The 19090-nt window shown below is 36.6% G+C and overlaps 2 protein-coding genes across 3 annotated transcripts in view; both read right to left on the bottom strand.

Moving 5' to 3' along the window:
* Positions 1–3087, bottom strand: part of Efa6 (Exchange factor for Arf 6) — a 150892-nt gene extending 147805 nt beyond the window's left edge. For both annotated transcript variants that reach the window (XM_019053409.2, XM_019053424.2), the window contains exon 1: positions 2473–3087. In XM_019053409.2, the coding sequence (XP_018908954.2) occupies positions 2473–2610 (138 nt within the window). In that variant the 5' untranslated portion in view covers positions 2611–3087. The remainder of the gene's footprint in view (positions 1–2472) is intronic.
* Positions 3088–4586: 1499 nt separating this feature from the next.
* LOC109038415 (methionine aminopeptidase 1) lies at positions 4587–18855 on the bottom strand. Its single transcript, XM_019053458.2, has 8 exons — positions 18641–18855; positions 13776–13827; positions 12908–12970; positions 11127–11302; positions 10254–10476; positions 9029–9160; positions 8007–8216; positions 4587–6659 (listed from the first exon to the last, which is right to left on the bottom strand). Exons 1-8 carry the CDS (start codon positions 18755–18757, stop codon positions 6493–6495), a joined length of 1140 nt encoding a protein of 379 aa, XP_018909003.1. The 5' UTR covers positions 18758–18855; the 3' UTR covers positions 4587–6492.
* Between the last annotated feature and the right edge of the window lie 235 nt (positions 18856–19090).

Here is a 19090-nt window from a genome sequence, read left to right as displayed (position 1 = left end):
AAAAATTAAAAGCTCGTATCGATGTTAAATAATACGAAACGTGGAGGTTTTAGGAGTGGTTTCATTGATTTCCTTGTAAACTTTCCTTCAAGAGGAACCCGATTCAATTTATAGGTAACGTGAAGAAATAACGTCAAAATCTGCGGTTTAAGTCGATGATTTCATGTCCAACCTTCCTGAAAGGAAATGTGCGGTGAGCTTTCCTGTGAGGATCTAAAATGACCAAGTGCCTTCGATTCTTTTTTTCCACTTCAGTCTCTTGGGCATGAATAGTCGCTCGACCAATCATGTTCAGCACACCACGATATCAAACCTGAAGCACAAAAGATATTCACATATATGCCTGTATGAAACTATGCGTGCCTAGGGGATATCTCTGTAATAAAAACGAAACATTGAAAGCGATCTGCCATTTTGGGTCCTCGCAGAGGTGATTGCCTCGACACAGGGACGTAAAAACGCCTTCAACTATGTGCGTAGGCAACACGGACATCCACAGAGTCCGAATAGTTGCATCCAGGAGTTGGAATGAAATGTGTATGGTATTCGTTGCATTTGTCACTAACTAAGGGCGCTTTGCTTATTCCCCATCCACCAGAACAGGATTCCAGCAATGCTTAGGGTGCCCATGGGGTAAACTATTCCTTATTTTAATGATGACATTGTCAATTTTCCAAATATTGGTTGGATTCTTTAAGTGTGCAACAACGTTGCCGTCCTAAAAAGTGGGTCGCGGCCCTTTTGTAATTGCTGACAGCACCTTGGAAAATTTCATGTATTTATTGATTCAGAGTACTGCAGACTTTCATGGTCATCATAATTTCATGCAGAAACATCATTGGTTTCAGAATTGCAAAATTTTACACAAGTTTTCATCTTAGGAAAATGTACTCGCTTGCTGGGAAATTCTTGCAAAAACAATGATGAACTGATGACCTGGTCACCTTCTAAAGAAAAAGAACTTTAGTGGATTCTTCAGAACACCGCATTCCTAATTCAGGTTCTTCACGTAGTATTTTTTTAACTAATTTGAGGAATTTTAAGAGGCAGGGGATGTCATTCTCAGAACATTAAGGAACAACCAACCAAATGATACCTGCAATCCATCTGACGCAATTCCAGAGACAACTAATCATTTTGATTTAAAAACAGAACCTATACAAACAACGTCTTGACAATGTCTACAACTTTCAAATTATTCCACACAGTTCCTACTTATCCTTTCTGACACTCTTAATCTCTACCTAGAAAATATCCCTCGGGAGAATTTTTCTCCAAACATAACACTAATACTGAGAACATTTTTCAGGTCATCTAGGATTATAAAATGTTGAGCCCCTTAAGACAACAAACAACTGGGAACTAAGAACATATCTCACTTTCTTCTGAGAATGTATGGCTTGTAGTGACCATGTTAAGGTGAGCCTTATGAGAACCAGATTTTAAGTTTCATAAGAGAGCTACAACCTCACATGAATGAAATGGTCCATAGTTACTAAACCATTGATCTCCATAGTTAGGTACTTGATGAAGGCCTCTTACTAGTACGAGAAATCGATAAAACAAAAATTAAACAGGGCCAGCGCCAACAGGCTACTTAACAGATGGTATTTAGCAGTTTCACCAGCATTTACAAGATGGTGAGGTTTTTTTGGAGCTAACTGTACGGCGAAAGCACGAAAGACATACATTATGGGTCAGTGGGATACTTTTACTGCTTGTCGGAGTGCTTGGTAAAACTGAGGGTGCACTCTAAAACCGATTGAAAAAACTGTAGGGATGTTATTTTAGCCACTGAAAAAGCTTTTACAAATGGAAACTTGGAAAACTCATCAGAATAATATTTGGAATTTCTAACTCCAAGGACCCATGGACGTATTTACATCACATTTCCCGCTTTCTATCCCATCAAGCAACATGGATTGGTGATCCACCTTCATTTTAAGATAACAATTGTTCTTGGGCTTCAATTGAAAGTTCTCACCACACAATAACGACTGCACAATATTATCCAAGCTTGCTTAATCTTGTATTAGATTTCCATGTGGCCCTCCGATCCTTTAACTCTGCTTTGTGAAGCTCATGGGAGATAACGGTATCAACTATGTAAAGAGAAATGTAGAATTTGAAAGGGTTAGGGTTTGGCTTGAGATGTTCATTCATCTCAATCAATTAACTGCACGCTTGAAGATCATTTACACAGCTATGCTAACGAATGGCTTTGCATAAAGAGATAGTCTTGCAAGATCACCATGATAAGGATTCTGTTTCGCTTGCTGCATTTACATATCAGAATAAAAGGATGGGAGATGTGTACAGAAACAAATAGCTTGGCAGGGAATTAAGCAAGCTTGAAGGGAGAGCAGATAAGAGAAAAGGCTTGACGAAATGGGCCAAATTGGGGAGTTCACAAGCTGAAATGACCTCTTACATAGCACAGCTGTTCATGACATGAACCATGAATGAACTTACCTGCCCACTTTCTGCCGCAGGCGAGTTTTCTGCAATGTCGTAGATCACAGGCGGAAAGCCTGGGGTTCCCAAGAGCGAAAATCCTAATCCACAGGACGGGTCACGTTTATTTAAACTCACTAGCAGCTCTTCGGCCATATTCAATGGATTTGAAATTGGGGATTTCACAGATCACAGCACATTATTCACACACCAGAAGTACTGAACGAACGACTCCTCGCGAGCACTCATTTCACACCATGATAAGGGTGAAAAGTAATAACTTAATAAGAAATTGAAAGATCAGTTGCACCGATTGGTGAAGACGTTGTAAACACTGACCCGAACTCCAGGGCCCAAGCCATAACGCACGGATGCAACTCGGCTAGATAAATACCCCTTGTGGGAAAAGAAGAGGGCACTCCTTCGGATATTTGGGGAAAACGGTCTCCCCGTAAGATAAACTTGTAACAAGTAAGCATTCAATGATGCAAAGGCCAGCTCGTCACGTCGATGAAACCGACAAAAAATGCTTGACGGCGAACTTGTCAAGTGCGGAACGGAGCGAACGGGTTCCACTGCGCACACTTCCTCCTGAACTAAACAAAATTGAGTTGACTGATTTTGCTTCGCTCTTTCTATCTCTCTCTTTCTCAATGAGACTCTCGACCCTCTCGCTCTCTTTCATGGACTCGGATCGTTTCTACTATCGTATCGAATCGAAGGATCGATGTCACGATGTGATAGAATTTTTTCTCTCTCGTAAAAGGAGACCCTGGCTTGCAGTTGGCAGCTCTGATGAATACGTTATGATTCAAATTCGTGGCGCGTTTTCTCAGGAGCGCGCAGCAGTGCACTTCATGCTCATTTGCAAACAAGAAATTAACGTTTTAAATTGTAGACTTTTGCCTTTTTTTCGAGAACTGATTGATCAATTGTGGAAATGTTCCAGATTCCACCCTCTACAACCTCTCTTACGGGAACAGCCGCATCAGACTTGTGGGTTAAGTAGAATAGGTACCTTTTAGGTATCTTAAATCCTTGGGTATAAAAATGTTGTCCTGACACGCGCAATAAAGAGAGTTGGCGAAAAGAATAAGTTGAAAAATTAAAACGTTTAAGTATAGGTAGGTACTTGTGTGAACCGTAAGAAAATTATTTTCTTACGGTTCAGTAATCCAATACCGTCACAATATCCAAAGCATCCATGCCAAAGTTAGAAAATGCATGCTTACCCCTATTGGAATATTTAAAAATCTCTGATCTAGTTTTATTATTATTGTGAGGGAAAACTGGTCAAAATGTCTACTTGAGATGCTGAGGGAATATTTGGGTATAAACTGAAAGTTTTGGAAGCCAAAGGACTGTTGGTAGGTTTTCATTAGGAAGAAGAAAACATGAGTATGTAGTGATTTTAAACATTGCAAATGGAGATGCTCTTGTTTTGGACTCCAGTCATTAAGTGTTCTCCTCATTATTAAACTTTAAAAATAGTTTGGTCGAAGAAAGTGTTTTATGGGAACATCTTAATTGCAACAAGCGTTCAGTACATATAGGTAATCAAATCGACCACTTCCTAAATATGTTTCCCAGAGTTGAATCCACATTTAATCTCAGAAACGGATAATACCAAAGTTTCATGTTATAGTTTTGTAACATACTTCTTGAGTTAAAAGTAGCAAGCCTAGTCCTCCCCCTCCCTTAAATTTGGCTCTGCTCGAGAATGTCAGTTGATTCCGGAGACTTAATTTATTGTTTCCTCTGCTAACAAAAATCAAAGTTATGATTTCATTATTTTTCTCTGATTATCAAGAGAATAAACCCAGGGTCTGTTCCACAACACTAGACAGCCTGATGGAGGCGTACGTATATGTTACATATGGAATATTTTAAAAAAGTAAATATAAGTTGTATCTTTGCGACAGATGATTCACGCTTTCTCCCAGATAAACAACTGCGAAGTAAAGAAGTGGATAATGAACTGACATATCCTGCGATTAAACTTAAGCACACAAACTCTTTAATAAATTTTCAGATTTAAATCATCAAAACTGGAAGAGAAAAGGAAATGGGTAGGGTGGAGTGCATCAGACATGGCCTCCAGCTCTAGAATGTTCAATAAGATAAGATGTTCATTGCACTATAAAAAGGATTTTATTCTGTCAAAATACAGTGCACACTAAAACAATGCAAGTTTATAAAATAAATAAAAACCTCGATAAACAAAAAATAGACAAAATCAACGATTACACGAAAAATTCGGGTCAACTTTCATATTTGTGATCACAAATATTGGGTACAGCTATACAAACATTCCAAATTAAGTAATGCAATCAATACATTGAATAATTGAGAAGAATATCCTGAAGAAAAAAAAATCCAACCGAGGTCAGACGGAGTTTTCCACTTGATGGAAATACACAATACCTAAACGTTGGTAAAATCAAAACTATTCAGGAAAGGTTCAAAGTACTCTTAAACTAATACTTCACTTCTACATCATGCATTTCTTCAAACCACTACTACTGACAAAGAACCGCTGGGAAAAATTCTGAGAATTCAAAGGATTTCTTTCGCTTTCAAGTTTGTATCTTAGCGACAGATCATTCATGCTCTCTCTCGGACACACAACTGCAAAATAAAGAAGTAGATAATGAACTGACAAATCTCCTGCTACTATGAGCGTACAAACTCTTTAGTAGTTTTTTGGATTTAAAACTCTCAAAATAAGAGATGAGTGTAAGCATTGATTCCATATTTGTCAAAAACGCTTTCAGTTCACCTTCTGAATTTTATATGGATTATTTTATTTTTAAAGAAATTGATACAGGGGAAGTAGTTATTGTTCCTGAGAGTGTAGAGACAAAATGAGTTATGATAAAAAAATATCAAACTATGAATACAGGAGAATTTATTTCGTGGTTGACACGTTCATAAAACCACCGAGTTTCTACTGGCTGTGCTTTAGCCTCTACTTTTGAATAATTTTACAGAAATATTTTTTAAAAAAATGCCAGGGGCAGGTACTCACTTCCTGTCATTACATTCAGTAAAGAGAACAACAAGAGAGTAAATTAATTTATCATTAATTGAAATCAGTTCAAAACATACCAAATTAGTAATCGCATTCACCTTGAAAAAAGTGGCTTAAAATGAATTAACATTATGGCTGAGAACGAGGAAATTTGCTTAAAGATCCTCAGCTAGGATCTGAAATCTGGGGAGATTGCAATAGTGCAATTGCCTTTGAACAATGCAAGAGGGTGAAACAGAGACTGAGCATGTTGACACTTAGTCATGATGATCTAGGACAACTGAATTTTTTACTTGAGGCTTGGAATTGGATTAGAGAAAAAACCAAATTGCTACCGTCTTTCTCTCAAGAAGACTGTTCAAAAAAGCCAATACTTTCTTAAACCGAGTGATTCAGTAGTCATTAGTAAAAGGGTAAATGATATTTGGTTTCCAAGAGATTCATAGAACCTAAGATGGTTAAGCCGATCAAAAATGAATGGTTCCAAAGCTATACGATATCCGATATGATACTCTACTTCTTGACTAGTTTTTAACAAAAGGAATAATTGAAAGTAATTCACTGGAGATGACTGATCCATCTTTTGTCCTGTTTCTGTATGTCTCTAGGTCAATGAGAAGGTATGGCTAAAAAACATATTTTAGATTCTATGAGGGGGGGAAAAAACTCATAAATTTAGTAGTGAGTCATGCCTAGTTTATCCTTTGAACTCTTCAGATCAAGATAATAGCATTGCAACTCTCTTTAATTTATACCCTTGTCTCATTTTCTGCATAAAAATTTGAAGACCAAGATCATCAAGTTAGTCATTTTGAAACTGATGATACATTTCTGAATGCAAGAAAATAATGATGGTTCAAAAAGATTATCAAAAGGTTGAAAAACAAGAAAATAGTCAGCTTAGAAAAAAGGACAAAAATAGAGAACATCTCTGGGAAAAGATATAACTAAGGAGCTTGAATAGTAGAAGGCACAAAATGCAAGTAGGAGGAGACCAATCCTTTTGTTTAAAGGTTGTCCATGAAATAAGGTTGTCCATCATGGCTGAAGCGCTTCGTCAACACTTCAACTCCTGTATCAGTGACAAGCATAGTATGTTCGAACTGAGCGGAGAGCAATCCGTCACAGGTTACGGCGGTCCATTTGTCCGGCCAGAGTTGGTCACGGTAAGTACCTATTAAAAAAGAAAGTGAAAACAGTTTTATTAAGACTTTTATTCATTCAAATAAAATAGGATATATGCTAAACTCACCAATGAGCTCTATGAGACTTCCCAGTTAGAAACCCAACAGACGTTTTGTTGGACTTTGGAGGAATTACCCGGAGACTTGCCGCGTCATCTGATCTCTAGAGGTCAGAAAGCTGGAGAGCAAACCCATGACTGCACAAAGGTGCGGCGAGATGGTTGCAAGTCATAAAGTAATCCTCAGAGCTCTCTACTCGATGTTCCTCCAGCGAACTCACTGATGAGTTTAGCAACGCACCAGTGCTTTGCCCTTGTTTATAATTTGGTTTTGGAAAAATTCAAACTGCTAAACATATTTAGCACGAACTTTCAATTATCGAACATGTCTTGTGATAGTATCATTCTTACTATGTCTCATGAAATAAGGAAAAAAGCTGAGTAGAATTTTCTACAGAGGCATGCTGTTTGCTGCGACGCTAGTGTCAACTTATCGGAGGACCAATGTAAATGCTTCTAGTAATTGGTCCCATTACATGCTCGTTGCAGCCTCCTGATTATTTGCTTCCACTCTTAGAGCTTAAGAGACATCATGAAGTCGTTTCTGAGATTGAGAAAATGTTTATGGCAACAATGAACACACACCCTATTAGATGTATCAAAATGTTTAGAAGCTGCATGCTTAACTCAGCGAGATATTTAAAAGTTCTCAGGGATCGGGATCAAGAATACACGAAGACACACTATGTTAATGAAGGGACCAATTAGTCCTAGAAAAATTCTGCAGTTGCCTATCTGCAGGGAAGCAAAAAGTTCCGAAACAACAACATTTACTCGCAATATCGCATTTCTGCCTTAATGCGAAACTGGGAATTTGGCTCACTGTTGATACTCAAAAACCCTCAAATTTTCAAGATGTCTACTGAAAGATTAAGATTTTTCCTAACATCCAGAGATTTATCTCATAGTTTAAACATGTCACAGGTCATAAGATTGTTCAATGTTAACAAGTTATTGCTTATCGAATAACACACAGATAACATCATCCACCACGGTAGAGCATGCCATGATTTCTTACACCTTGTTTCATCCGTGGTTTACTTCGAGCAACCAGTGCAGATTTATGTGAAAATGACTCATGAATCCAAAGCAGAAGAAACCATGATATGCACTACTGTGGTGGATGACTTCATACCCAGTGTTTTTTGATGAACAATATCTCCGTCAATATTGGACACAGATATTTGGCAATTGAACAGCTCTTGTTATTTTTTGCTAACGGTGTGAGCTGCGCAACTGACCAATTGGAGTTAGTTAAATCAATTATACAAGACTTACCTTCTGAAATCATAGGTTCGATGGTGAAACAATGGCCAGGTCTCATGATTCCCACAGCTTTGTTCCGTGCATAGTGGGGAACGCTTGGAGCACAATGAAAGAGACGATGAATTCCATGGCCACAATAACTTAAAACAACAGAGAATCCTTTTGATTGGGCATACTTCTGGATCACATTGCCAATTTCTCGATACTTTTGACCCGGTTTAACTGTATTAAAAACAATCAATATTAATTTTTTTGTTTTGTTTTGTTTTATATAAGGAGGCAAACTCTGCACAACTGATGTGAGATAATTTTACACCGATAATTTTTGTTTTTACTTTCATAACTTATTTCTAAAAGGACAGGATTGTGGCATTTTTTCACAAGGTAGGTTTTATGAAGTTAATTGAGCCTGAAATACCAAACTGCTCAAGGCACAAGGCTGACATTCAAGCTAATTAAATTAAGATGCATCCTTTGATAAGGTAAAGGTGCACCTTTCCCGTACGAACGATTAAAAATAAAGAGCCATTCAAAAATAGAGATTAAAATTCAAGATCAAATAACGTTAGCGGCAATCTTATAATGAGTCCTTGACTTTTTACTGATTGAAGATTGGTTACAGATTTGGAAATTTGACATTTGTAACATCAGAGGACATTTGCAAAGTCCAATTTCAAGTGGCAACTTTTAGGAAAGCTCTGCATAGGGTTTTTGTGATCCATTTTCGATCCACAAAAAGGCTCAAGCTTTTCATAATATTTTCGAAATACAAATAGTGTCTAATCTTAAATTTTTAACCCTAATTTTGAATGGTGGACCAACATTTCATTATGTTTGTTATAAATTCAAACTTGCCTGTTACATTTTTAAGTTCTGTAAAAATACAATTATTCAATGAGCCTTCTTCAGAAAATTTTAAAGGGGAGAGTTGCAAAGTAATTAAAAATTATGTACAGCTAAACTGATATATTTTAATTCCTGGACAGAGGCTCCAAATAATTGGAGGGGATAAGAGGGTAAAAAATAATAATTACCAATTTTGATAGCTTTATCTAAACACTCCCAGGTGGTTTGAGTAAGTTTTCTGGCGGTATCACTCACTTGACCTAAGAGGAAAGTCTCATTGAGATCTCCATGAAAACCTCTATGGTAGACGGTAACATCCACTGAAATAATAAATTGGAACAAATCATTACTAATTAGACTAGGGATAACTATCAAAAAAAGAGTTAGCGTTTCCACTCCTATATTAGGAGAACATAAAACCTTGCATGAGAGAGACGAATCATAAAATATTGGTAGGCGATTGGTATTCATACAAGAGCAACTGCAATGCTGGCACTGTGCCATTTGATGATTTCAGTGCAGGCTGATGGGCAAGCGCCATTTAATGGTTCCAATTTTTTATTTTATATTCAAGAGCAGAAACAATGCACCTCAGAACAAGCTTGCGATGGAAGTCCCTAAAACTCCAGCAAAATTTTAATTGATTGATTAAAATGATAGATGGATGAACTGTGCAAAGTTCAATGAATATTTGATTTGCTCAGGATATAAATTTTTTTAGGTTTATTGGCCTCATCATTGCCATTGCATTTGCTAGCTAAAAACTTGATTGCGTGAATGAAATTCCAAAGAACTAGCGACGGCGAGAAAAGCGACCATGATTTACAACATTTTAAGAGAGCAGCAACAAGAGGACATGACACCTTCTGAGTGTGGAATACTGCTGTGACTGAAAGAAAGAGGAACTGAGGGACTCCGACACTGGGAATAAGGACACATCTTTTCCTAACAGAGTAGGCTATATTCAATGAATGACAAAGAGAAAGAGTGGAATCTCAGTTCACACCTTAAGACTAGGCCACCTGCTGCAGCGGCAAACAGCGGAAGTACAGGAATGCCTGTGGATAATGTAAATATCTCTCTAAAAGAAGACAACTTTGGTGTCAATTCTTTTATCACGGAAAACATTACCATCACTATCTTTCATTTCCCAAAATTGGTAGTATTGGTTCTTCTCCGATTCAAGAAGTTTAACCTAATCACCGCCAACGTTTCCATGTGCAACTGTATCTGTCAGGCCAGAAATTACACACAAAGAAAGAGAGAAAACTATTAACAATTTTTCCTGCCCAAAAAGCAGCCAAGGTACTTTTTCCAATGCCTGATTGAGGGAAAACATGCTCAGATTCCTCTGGGTGAGGAATACAATTTGGTATAGGAGAAAGAATTACAAATAATTCAACAGTTGCTAACCATTGCATAAATCACCATTCTGGAGAGGCCGAAGGTCAGGTATACCATGGCAAATCACCTCATTGACTGAAGTGCAACATGAGCGGGGAAACTCATAATAGTTGAGAGGAGAGGGATAACATTCACGTTCAACACATGCTTCATGAACGATTTTGTCAATAGTGTCAGTCGTGACTCCAACTTCCATTGCTTTCGCAGCTTCATCCAACACCTCTCGGCCCAGCTAAAATTAAACAAATGGATCATGGTTATGTCAATATCAAAGAGAATGTTCAAATTCATGAAAGTTGGCGGATCTAAAATTTCTGCTATTTAAACACAAATCTGTCAAAATGAATGGTAATCCATGTAAACCATGAAAACTAATTTAAATAGAAACAAAATTGCTAAATCCAAACATATCTCAAATTGGAATTTGAATATGTATTCATAGTTCCCAGAGATTTTGGAGATAAAATTCTCTGATTTTTCGATGTTTTTTTCCCCTCATGATTTCTCCAGAAAATTCGATCCGTGAAGAATCGAGCAGTCTCTAGTAGTTGAGAAAAATGCTATGTTTTGGTTTGGTCCTATTTTTTTTAAATCCTACTGTAAGAGTAAAATGAGAGTGAAATCAGATGTTTCATTACTCCTTTGCTTTGCAACAAAGGCAATTCGTTGTGAATTATTAACTAATTTATCTGCTAATTATTTTATTGTTGCTTTAAAAGGTTCATCTCCAAAAGAGGAATCCCGATATTTATTTGGTTCATTGCAAAACCTTTATTCGCCCTGATAAGGAATTACATGATATTTTGTCCTTGCTTTCTCAGAATGAAACATTTCCAAATGTTCTATCCAGTAACTTTATATATTCACATTTTATCTTCTTACCCTGCAGGCGACTCTCATGCCCTCAATTTCTTCATCATTCAAGATTTTTATTTGGGTAGAGGATTTAACTTCCTGTTCAGAGTGGGATTCGCCCCTAGGATGGGTGGCATAGTCTGGTCGACCGATATGGGCAGGCACCGTCCTGGGAGCCGTTTGAGGGTACGGCCTTAATCTACCTGCAAAAATCAAATAAAAGCTTCATTAAAATTTCTTAATACTGTTACTACATTTTTGAGCCAGATCTACAGCACCTTCAAGAACGATTTGATGGTCAATCAATCGGCGAAAGATTTCTAGATTTTAGGATATATTTGTAAAAATCCCTTACGACATCATACTGCGGTACACTGGGTACTCATATTAAAAATTTGATCCAAGGTATATTCTTGAATATTTTCGAAAGTACATTCTTCATGAATATTGCAAATCATTTTGTCTTTCCTTTAGCAATATGCATTTGGAGTACATTTTGCAATTAGGAAATTCAATTTCTGGCTTAACTGTGAAAACAGTTGTAGGCAAGGGAAAACTAAAAGTACTTCATGTGTTGCTTTCAAACTGAGCCAGATATTGTGGTTCCCATTCACAAACTGCAGTCCATTTGTGGCTTACTTTCAGAGTTTTTTTTTTAATGTTCCTTGATCAAATGTAGTGTGCAAATACCACAGATTACTTTATAAAATGGAAATATTTTATTGCCCTGCACACAACTATAAGTTGAAAATTTAATAGTGCCAACCGAAAAATTGCCTACATTGAAAAAATAGCAGTGGGAAAAAAATGTTGCTCTCAACTGCTAATTGAAATCAAAATTGAAGATCAGAATCATACATGAATATTATCAGACATTTCATTCGAACTCACGTTGGAATTTCAAATTTTTAAAAGAGGAATATTTTTCAGACTATTAGAATTCAGCAAATATCAATTAGAATTTCAAGCTACTAGTTTCAAAATTGAAAGCTAGGGTCGATGCCTGGATGCTTTTCAGAGGAGCAATTGGTGATGGTTGGTTGCTCTGCATTCCCACCACGAGAGAATCTCCTCACGTTCATGTAAAGTGCATAGCGTGGAGAAAAAGAGTTACTGCCCCTAACCTTTGGCAGGTCGAAGAACTCAGATAGTACCGACTCTGTGAAAAAATATTATCAAGAACTGGCAAAAACTGTAGACTGGGTTTATCAGAGACATGAAAGGGAAATGAAAAGAGTTGGCCAAAGGTGAGGGAGCAGAAAAGATTACATCCAGGAAACTTGGGAGAAAACATGCACATCCGATTTTAAAGCAACCTGATTCTGATGCATCCACAATGCTTTTTTCAGCGAATTAAACATCCATGCCTGCAGTTGAACGATTTGTATCGTCAATTGCAACATTGTAAATTGCTACCCATGTTTTTTTTTTAAAAAAAAGAAAAAAAGAACGAAGACCGGTTCTTTGAAGAAAGGAAAAAATTCTGTGGATAGTTTTTGCTTATTCTAAAAATTTAAGGAAATATTCAATTAGAAATCCGATAAAAAAAATTAGAAAAAATCATCAGAAATTAGATAAAATCATCATCAAAGATTTTGAGATGTTTCAATGGAGAAAAGGCATTTTTGACCTAGTCGATGCATTAATAAAATGTAATAAGTAGAAAATTTTCCGGTTTTATGCTTTTAGTTTATTATGTAATTTTTTAGATCACTTTATTTTTCGGAGCAGAGAGAGAGAAAGAAGAAAATAAGGGAGAAAGGAAAAATATAAAAAAGGTGCCCTTTGATTGAGATTAGAAATATTACCTGTAAACCTGTAATTTGGCCATGGATCATACCCATTAACAACTCCTTTCACACTTTCACCTTCTGCAAAAAAAAGGAAAAAAACAACTTTTGTTACTAGAAAAAAAAACCCCAAAAAACTGAAACAGCTGCGATGTCAGCTCCTACATTTGAATATTTCACTTATGAAAGGGCCTCAATGGCCTTATGATCCCTGGTTTTCTTCCTCTATAACAACATCTTGGTTTTGCGAGGTGTTGATCAGGAGCTTTTTCATAAATAAATGGTTAATATGAGAGAAGCACACACAAATGATTCAATAATAATGTATTAAAGGGACCGAGTAATGGCTGTATGATGGATATGAGATGGTATTATACATAGATATTTTATCCATTTTCTTTTTTTTTCTTTTTTGCTCTCACCTAATACTACCAGGGTTTACTTAAAGTAACCTTCTCCTAATTGAACATTTTTAGAAATTAAAACTTTCTTCCACGCGTATTGTCAAACGGAGTTCTTACAAGTATCAGGAATTTGCAATTTCAGTACATTATCTTGTTTGAAATTTTGTGAGAAGCATAATGATACTACTGCTTTTCTCTGGGAAAAAAAAAAAAAAAAAAAAAAAAAAAAAAAAAAAAAAAACTCCTAGGCTCAAAATAGTTTGTAAAGTTGAGGTCTTGATTAAGATACAAGTTTTTTGAAGTTCATTATTGACATTGATGCAGTTTCTTTGATTACTTGAGGAGTGCTTAGTACTTATGAGTGCACACAGAGCAATACAATGGGCATTATAATTTCTTTTGGCTGCAATGTCTGAAAAAACCAAATGTATGCAGCAAAAGGATTGTTTGCAGATTTAGACTTTTCTAAAAATACTACTTACTTGCTAAGAGGTGTAAAACTTTGTGGTTTTTCCAATTTCCCTTGAAACAATCCTGCAAAAAAAGAGGAAAGAAATTAAGTAAAGAGTAATTTTTGTCATTTCTTCTCACAATTAATTTCTCTGCAGAGATAATTAGGAAAAAGGGTCAACAGGCTTACGGATTTTATGTGAAATCAGAGAAAACATTTTTTCAGTGCAACATAAAAAATTGTGAGGTTGCACAGAGTTAAAAAATTATTCCCTTATGTTTTTCTGAGCGATATGAAACTACATCACTCGGTGTCCCACTTCCTCACTTTTTTTGAGAGACTGGAAAATTAGGGGAGGACCCAGAACGGCTCATGCTGAAATAAATAAGATAGCAAAACGGAAATATTTGTAGAGAAAAGCAAAAAAAAGTCATTAAATTTTGATTTCTCCCTCCCACTTTTTTACGCCTTCAGCTGTCAGCCCACACCACAGCTATAGAATTCACGGGTAAAACGCAGAGAAAACAAAAGGAGAGAGCAAAGAGAATAGGAATTGAATCCTCAGTTTTTCTTTTTTCTCCCTCCAAATAGAGTGACATTTCTCAATCCATGGGTGCCTTATGTGTGGTTGTCAACATTTTAATTTTTGTATGCCTCAATAAGTAGGCACAAAATGTTTTCAAAGTACATGTGAATCAAAACAGAAAGGTTAAAAAAATTGAGGGGGGTGGATTTGAGGTTTCCAGATAAGGGGGAAATGCAAAGGCCATGACGAGAGGATAAAAGTTCCTGTTCACATTTATGTGTGAACTCAATTAGCGATAAGCGGTAAAATTATAGACTTTTTGTTGTTAGAAGATAAATGAGAGTCCAGTTATCAAGCTAAATTTAATTCAACTAAATAAATATGATAGCATTCTCAATTTGGAAAGAATTAGATAAGCCAAACTGATTACACATCTTTGTGTCCCTCTCAAACGGAATAAGGTCAGGCAAGAACCAGATAAAGCAGAGAACGGAAAAACTGATAAATATTTGAAACGGAAAAGAGGCAATCTCATGTATTTATCATTTCCAAGGAGAAAACGATCAGCTTTTCCTACTTTAAATACCTGAGTAAGTAAACAACAGGTGCAAGTTCAATGTAGATCAATGAAATTTGTTGTCACTGAAAATGTGTAGTTCTCATTGCTTTTGAGCTGTCATCCAGTTTTGTAAGATTTTACAGAAATAGAATTTTCTGTTTTTGGTTTGACAGGGGGCTGACAGGGTGGGAGGGGAAAGGAGTCAGCCGAAATGGCTTACTTAATGCTTGAACAACCCTTAATGAGGGGAATGAAACAAAAGTGTCTTCCAACCATTTTCACAAAAATCAAATGTCATTTCCTAAAATGTACAGATAGATTTAATAAAAAGGAGAAAAGAAATTAAAAAACCACATCAGCCATGTTCTTTACTTGATTATAAAATTGACTTTAGATCCCTGCAAGTATTTATACAGTATTTTCAAAACCTCCGACATCCACTTTTACCGACCCATATAACTCCATGTAGTTCAGTAACAACTCCCCCCCCCCTCAAAAAAAAAAAAAAAAAAAAAAAAATCCGTGGAACAACAAGGCAGCTAAAGGAAAAAAGAAAGTAAAATCAAATGATCTTCATTTTTGGTTTCGATGAAATTTTTTCCTCAGTTATATGCTCTCATGTTGAAAACAAGTAGAGAAAAACAACTTTGTAAACAGAAAAATAAATAAATATTGACAACTGAAGGTGAGTTATAAAAAAAAGATTAACTGTGATGCTCGACAAGGAAGAATGCATGACCTTCTTCACATTTTCCTCCTACGTTTTAAAGTAAATACTTTCAATGAAGATAAAATATTGGAATGTTAGAGTACATTTTAAGTAACAACAGTACTCGAGCATTATTTGAGGACTCAATGACCCAATTTAGATGACGCAAAACTGCATCAATTATTCCCGTAAAAGTATGTAATATCCACTCGAAAATTGACAGGACTATGACATGAGAACAATGAAACACTTAGGCATTGTGGTAGGCCTTTGGGCAGGCGTTGTATCCTAATATAATGGTCATAGTTGTACCAAAAGTTTCTTGATGATAAGATATTTCACCTAATCCAAAAAAATATCAATGGATTTTTTCATCCAAATTTTTTTTTTTGTGCCAAAATTAGTTTGGTCCAAGTAATTTGGTAGGACTGAACAATTTCACTCAAATATTAATCCATCTAAAAGTTTTTGCCATTTTGCGCAGTGTACAGGTCTTATTCCTTAAGAAACAAGAAAATGAAAGAGGGTAAAAGCTACAGATGACTGCTGGCAAGTTAAATTCATGCTACTATGAGTTCTGAAAATGTAATTGTTTGACAATAAAGCTTATCTTATCTGATTCTATTCTAGATGAAGGCTCATGAACTAATAACGCAAAATATCAAAAGCATAACCACTTTCTTTCAGGGAGAATCATGCCTCTTTTATTACTTTTTGTGGCAACAGTTTTTGAAAGAACATACCTAAAATAGATGTACTAATATACACTATGAGACAATATAACAAGGTCGAGAAATGGTGCTGGGTCCATCCACACCATTTCGCCGGGAAAACAAAGCCAAGAATAACAAAAATTAAAATTTGAGTCGAAATTACATTTTTTGAACTCTAATGCGTACCAGTACGAAACTGAGGTGGGAGAGTTTAAAAAATTTAATTTTGACTCTAATTTTAAGTAATTTTTGGAATTTCTTGGCTTTGTTTTCCCCGCAAAATGTTGTGGACCCAGCACCATTTCTCCACCTTGTTACAGACAGTTCCGGCCACTTCTTAGTGTTTCTTTTTCATGATATAATATAATATATAATGTGTGCAACCAGGGCCGGATTTACATTTTTTGCGCCCTAGGCTAAACGTAGGGTGGCGCCCCTAAAAGTAGGCGCTCTCGTGGGGGGGGGGGGGGGTCCCCCAAACGCCCCTCCCCTCCAGATCAGAGAGAGGATGTTAGGTGTCAGGAAAATGTTGACATTTGATGACAACACAAATGACATTTTTTAATAAATTCTCAAAAATATTGCGCCCCTCAGAATGTTGCGCCCTAGGCTATAGCCTATGTAGCCTATTGGTAAATCCGGCCCTGTGTGCAACAATATGTAGACTTAAAAATGGGCAATTTGTCCACCAACAACATAGGAGTATGGGGCCATTATCATAGAATCAGACAGCCAACAACGATTCCCATCGATAACAGGGGAGCAATTATGACTATCGACCAGTTGTCAACCTTCAAATACTTACTAATTGTACTTTCAGTTTAAATTAACAACTTTATTTTTGGGTTAGCAACTTTTAGTTTGAGTTGGCAACTTTAAAATCACATCCCCACTGGTTAAATTAAGTACACTATGTCGTCAAATTTCATTTCACGCATTGTCTTGATGGACAATTTAATTGCAAAATTGCAATTTGTGGGGAAACATCATAAATGGTTCTATAATAGAAGTCCTTCTTGAAAAATCACTTTAATCTTGATTAGAAATTCATATCTTTCCAAAAGCAAAGTTGAGAATGAGAAAAAATTGCCCGCTCCTGTCTACCTAAGACGTCTTTCATAGGTGACGTTCAAGTTTAATCCTGGTTGAGAATCTTCCATGTAAAATCAGTGTCATCGGTGATCTGTACACCTATATTAAACTTTCAATAATGATATTTTTATAATACTGCAAGGGCAACCTCGCAACCTAGGCATGGGAGAGTTTAGGGGGTAGCATTAGTTGGATAAAAAACAGCCCTATCACAGATCAACGGTGTAAGTCAGCAATCACATAACTCAGTTTGCGATGTCACAGACTTCCTTTCATTGATGAATTTTCTTCTCTGTGCGAAGAAAATTCTGCATAAACTTTAAGGAATGATGTCAATTTGTTCTGCTTTAAAAAAATAACAAAGAGGTGGAGGTTTTCAGACACCGCAAACAAGATGTGTGATTGCAGACTTACGCTGTCAAGATGTTCGCCCTTGATAGGTTAATTCTGTAGAGCGTCTCGCTGACCTCTGGCGCTTGCCCTCTACCCACCTTCAACATAAGAATGGCAACACTGGAGTGAAGTAAAAGTGGTTTTGGATTATAAGCTTGTCAGGAAGCATTTAGGGGCAATCAAGAACTAAGGACATCTGAAGGAACAAAATGTAAGTCAATTCTTCTTTAAAATCTGCGTTTACTCGCCTATACACAGAAGGAGAGGCAATGTTGAATCTACATCAGGCGAGCCACTTCAAAAAGTCAGATATATTACCTAGTGAGGAATAGAGAATTTAAAATATCCAAGCTGGACAAGTCAGCACTATTGTGATGACCTCTACCAGAATACCATTCTTGGCAAAACCTAAATTACAAATTAGGTGAGAGAAAGATAATTCTTGATTGATAAAAATAGTGACATAAAATTATTTTGTATAGTTCAAGGTACAGTTCTCGCAGCATAGCATAGACATGTAGAGAGGAGACGCAAGCAGGATTACGTCTAGGCTGAGCCCTAGCGCACTCATCAGGCACAAATGCAGAGATACATTTAGCGCTTCCTATTGGATAAATTGTAAAGGTGATATCCCTATATCCCTTTTCTGGTGACATAGAGCCCTAGTTTAATCGGCAAGTTCAACAAATATGAACGCACAGGTTGTGGATGATCCAAAGGCATGTGAGCATCAGCCTTTCGATTTATTGCTGCTTCGAACATTCATTAAAAGAGAGATTTGAGAGAAAATTATACTTGATCTTGAAAGAAGATCAAACGTCCAGAAATATATTTAAAAACCTGATCAATGAATGGAAAATTGGGTGCGAACGAGGGTGAAATGCCATGAGGCATGATAGCATACCTGGGAGCAGAAGTAGGAGCCTTGGATTCCGAGTTGAACGCAAGTCGGACATTGTAGTTTTGCATCTAGATCACAGCCAGGTGTTTCACAACTTCGATTGATTTTGATGGCAGCCATGGATGAAGTTTCAGATTAAAATTCACGGTTTCACCAAAATTTCTTAAACTTTGAAACCTAACCTCGCAGGTGTGGGATGATAAAAGAAAAAGATAAACAACAAAAACGAGTCATATGACTGCGCATGCTTGCCACCACAATTTCCTTAGTGGCAAATTCCTCGTTAGTGAAGCGACTGAGGTATTTTATCAGATTCCTTTCTTCAATCGGAAAGATACCCGTAGAAAAAATAAAGAAAAAATTTAGTGACTGATTCATACCCATTTTAACGTAGCATGTACTTGTTAAAAATGTGTATGCCTGAGATAAGGGTTGCTTGTTTACAAGAGGCGA

This window comes from Bemisia tabaci, chromosome 1, assembly GCF_918797505.1.
Source record: "Bemisia tabaci chromosome 1, PGI_BMITA_v3".
Classification (NCBI taxonomy): domain Eukaryota; kingdom Metazoa; phylum Arthropoda; class Insecta; order Hemiptera; family Aleyrodidae; genus Bemisia; species Bemisia tabaci.
The sequence above is the reverse complement of the archived record's forward strand: the minus strand, read 5'-3'. Positions and strand labels throughout refer to the sequence as shown.

Bases quoted from the DNA above. Each gene is read 5' to 3' on its own strand.
- LOC109038415 (XM_019053458.2), bottom strand. From the start codon at position 18,757: ATGGCTGCCATCAAAATCAATCGAAGTTGTGAAACACCTGGCTGTGAT. The intron at 13,828-18,640 runs GTATGCTATCAT...CTTTTTTTGCAG, and splicing joins GCTCCTACTTCTGCTCCCAG to GATTGTTTCAAGGGAAATTG. The intron at 12,971-13,775 runs GTAAGTAGTATT...TTTTTTTTGCAG, and splicing joins AGTTTTACACCTCTTAGCAA to AAGGTGAAAGTGTGAAAGGA.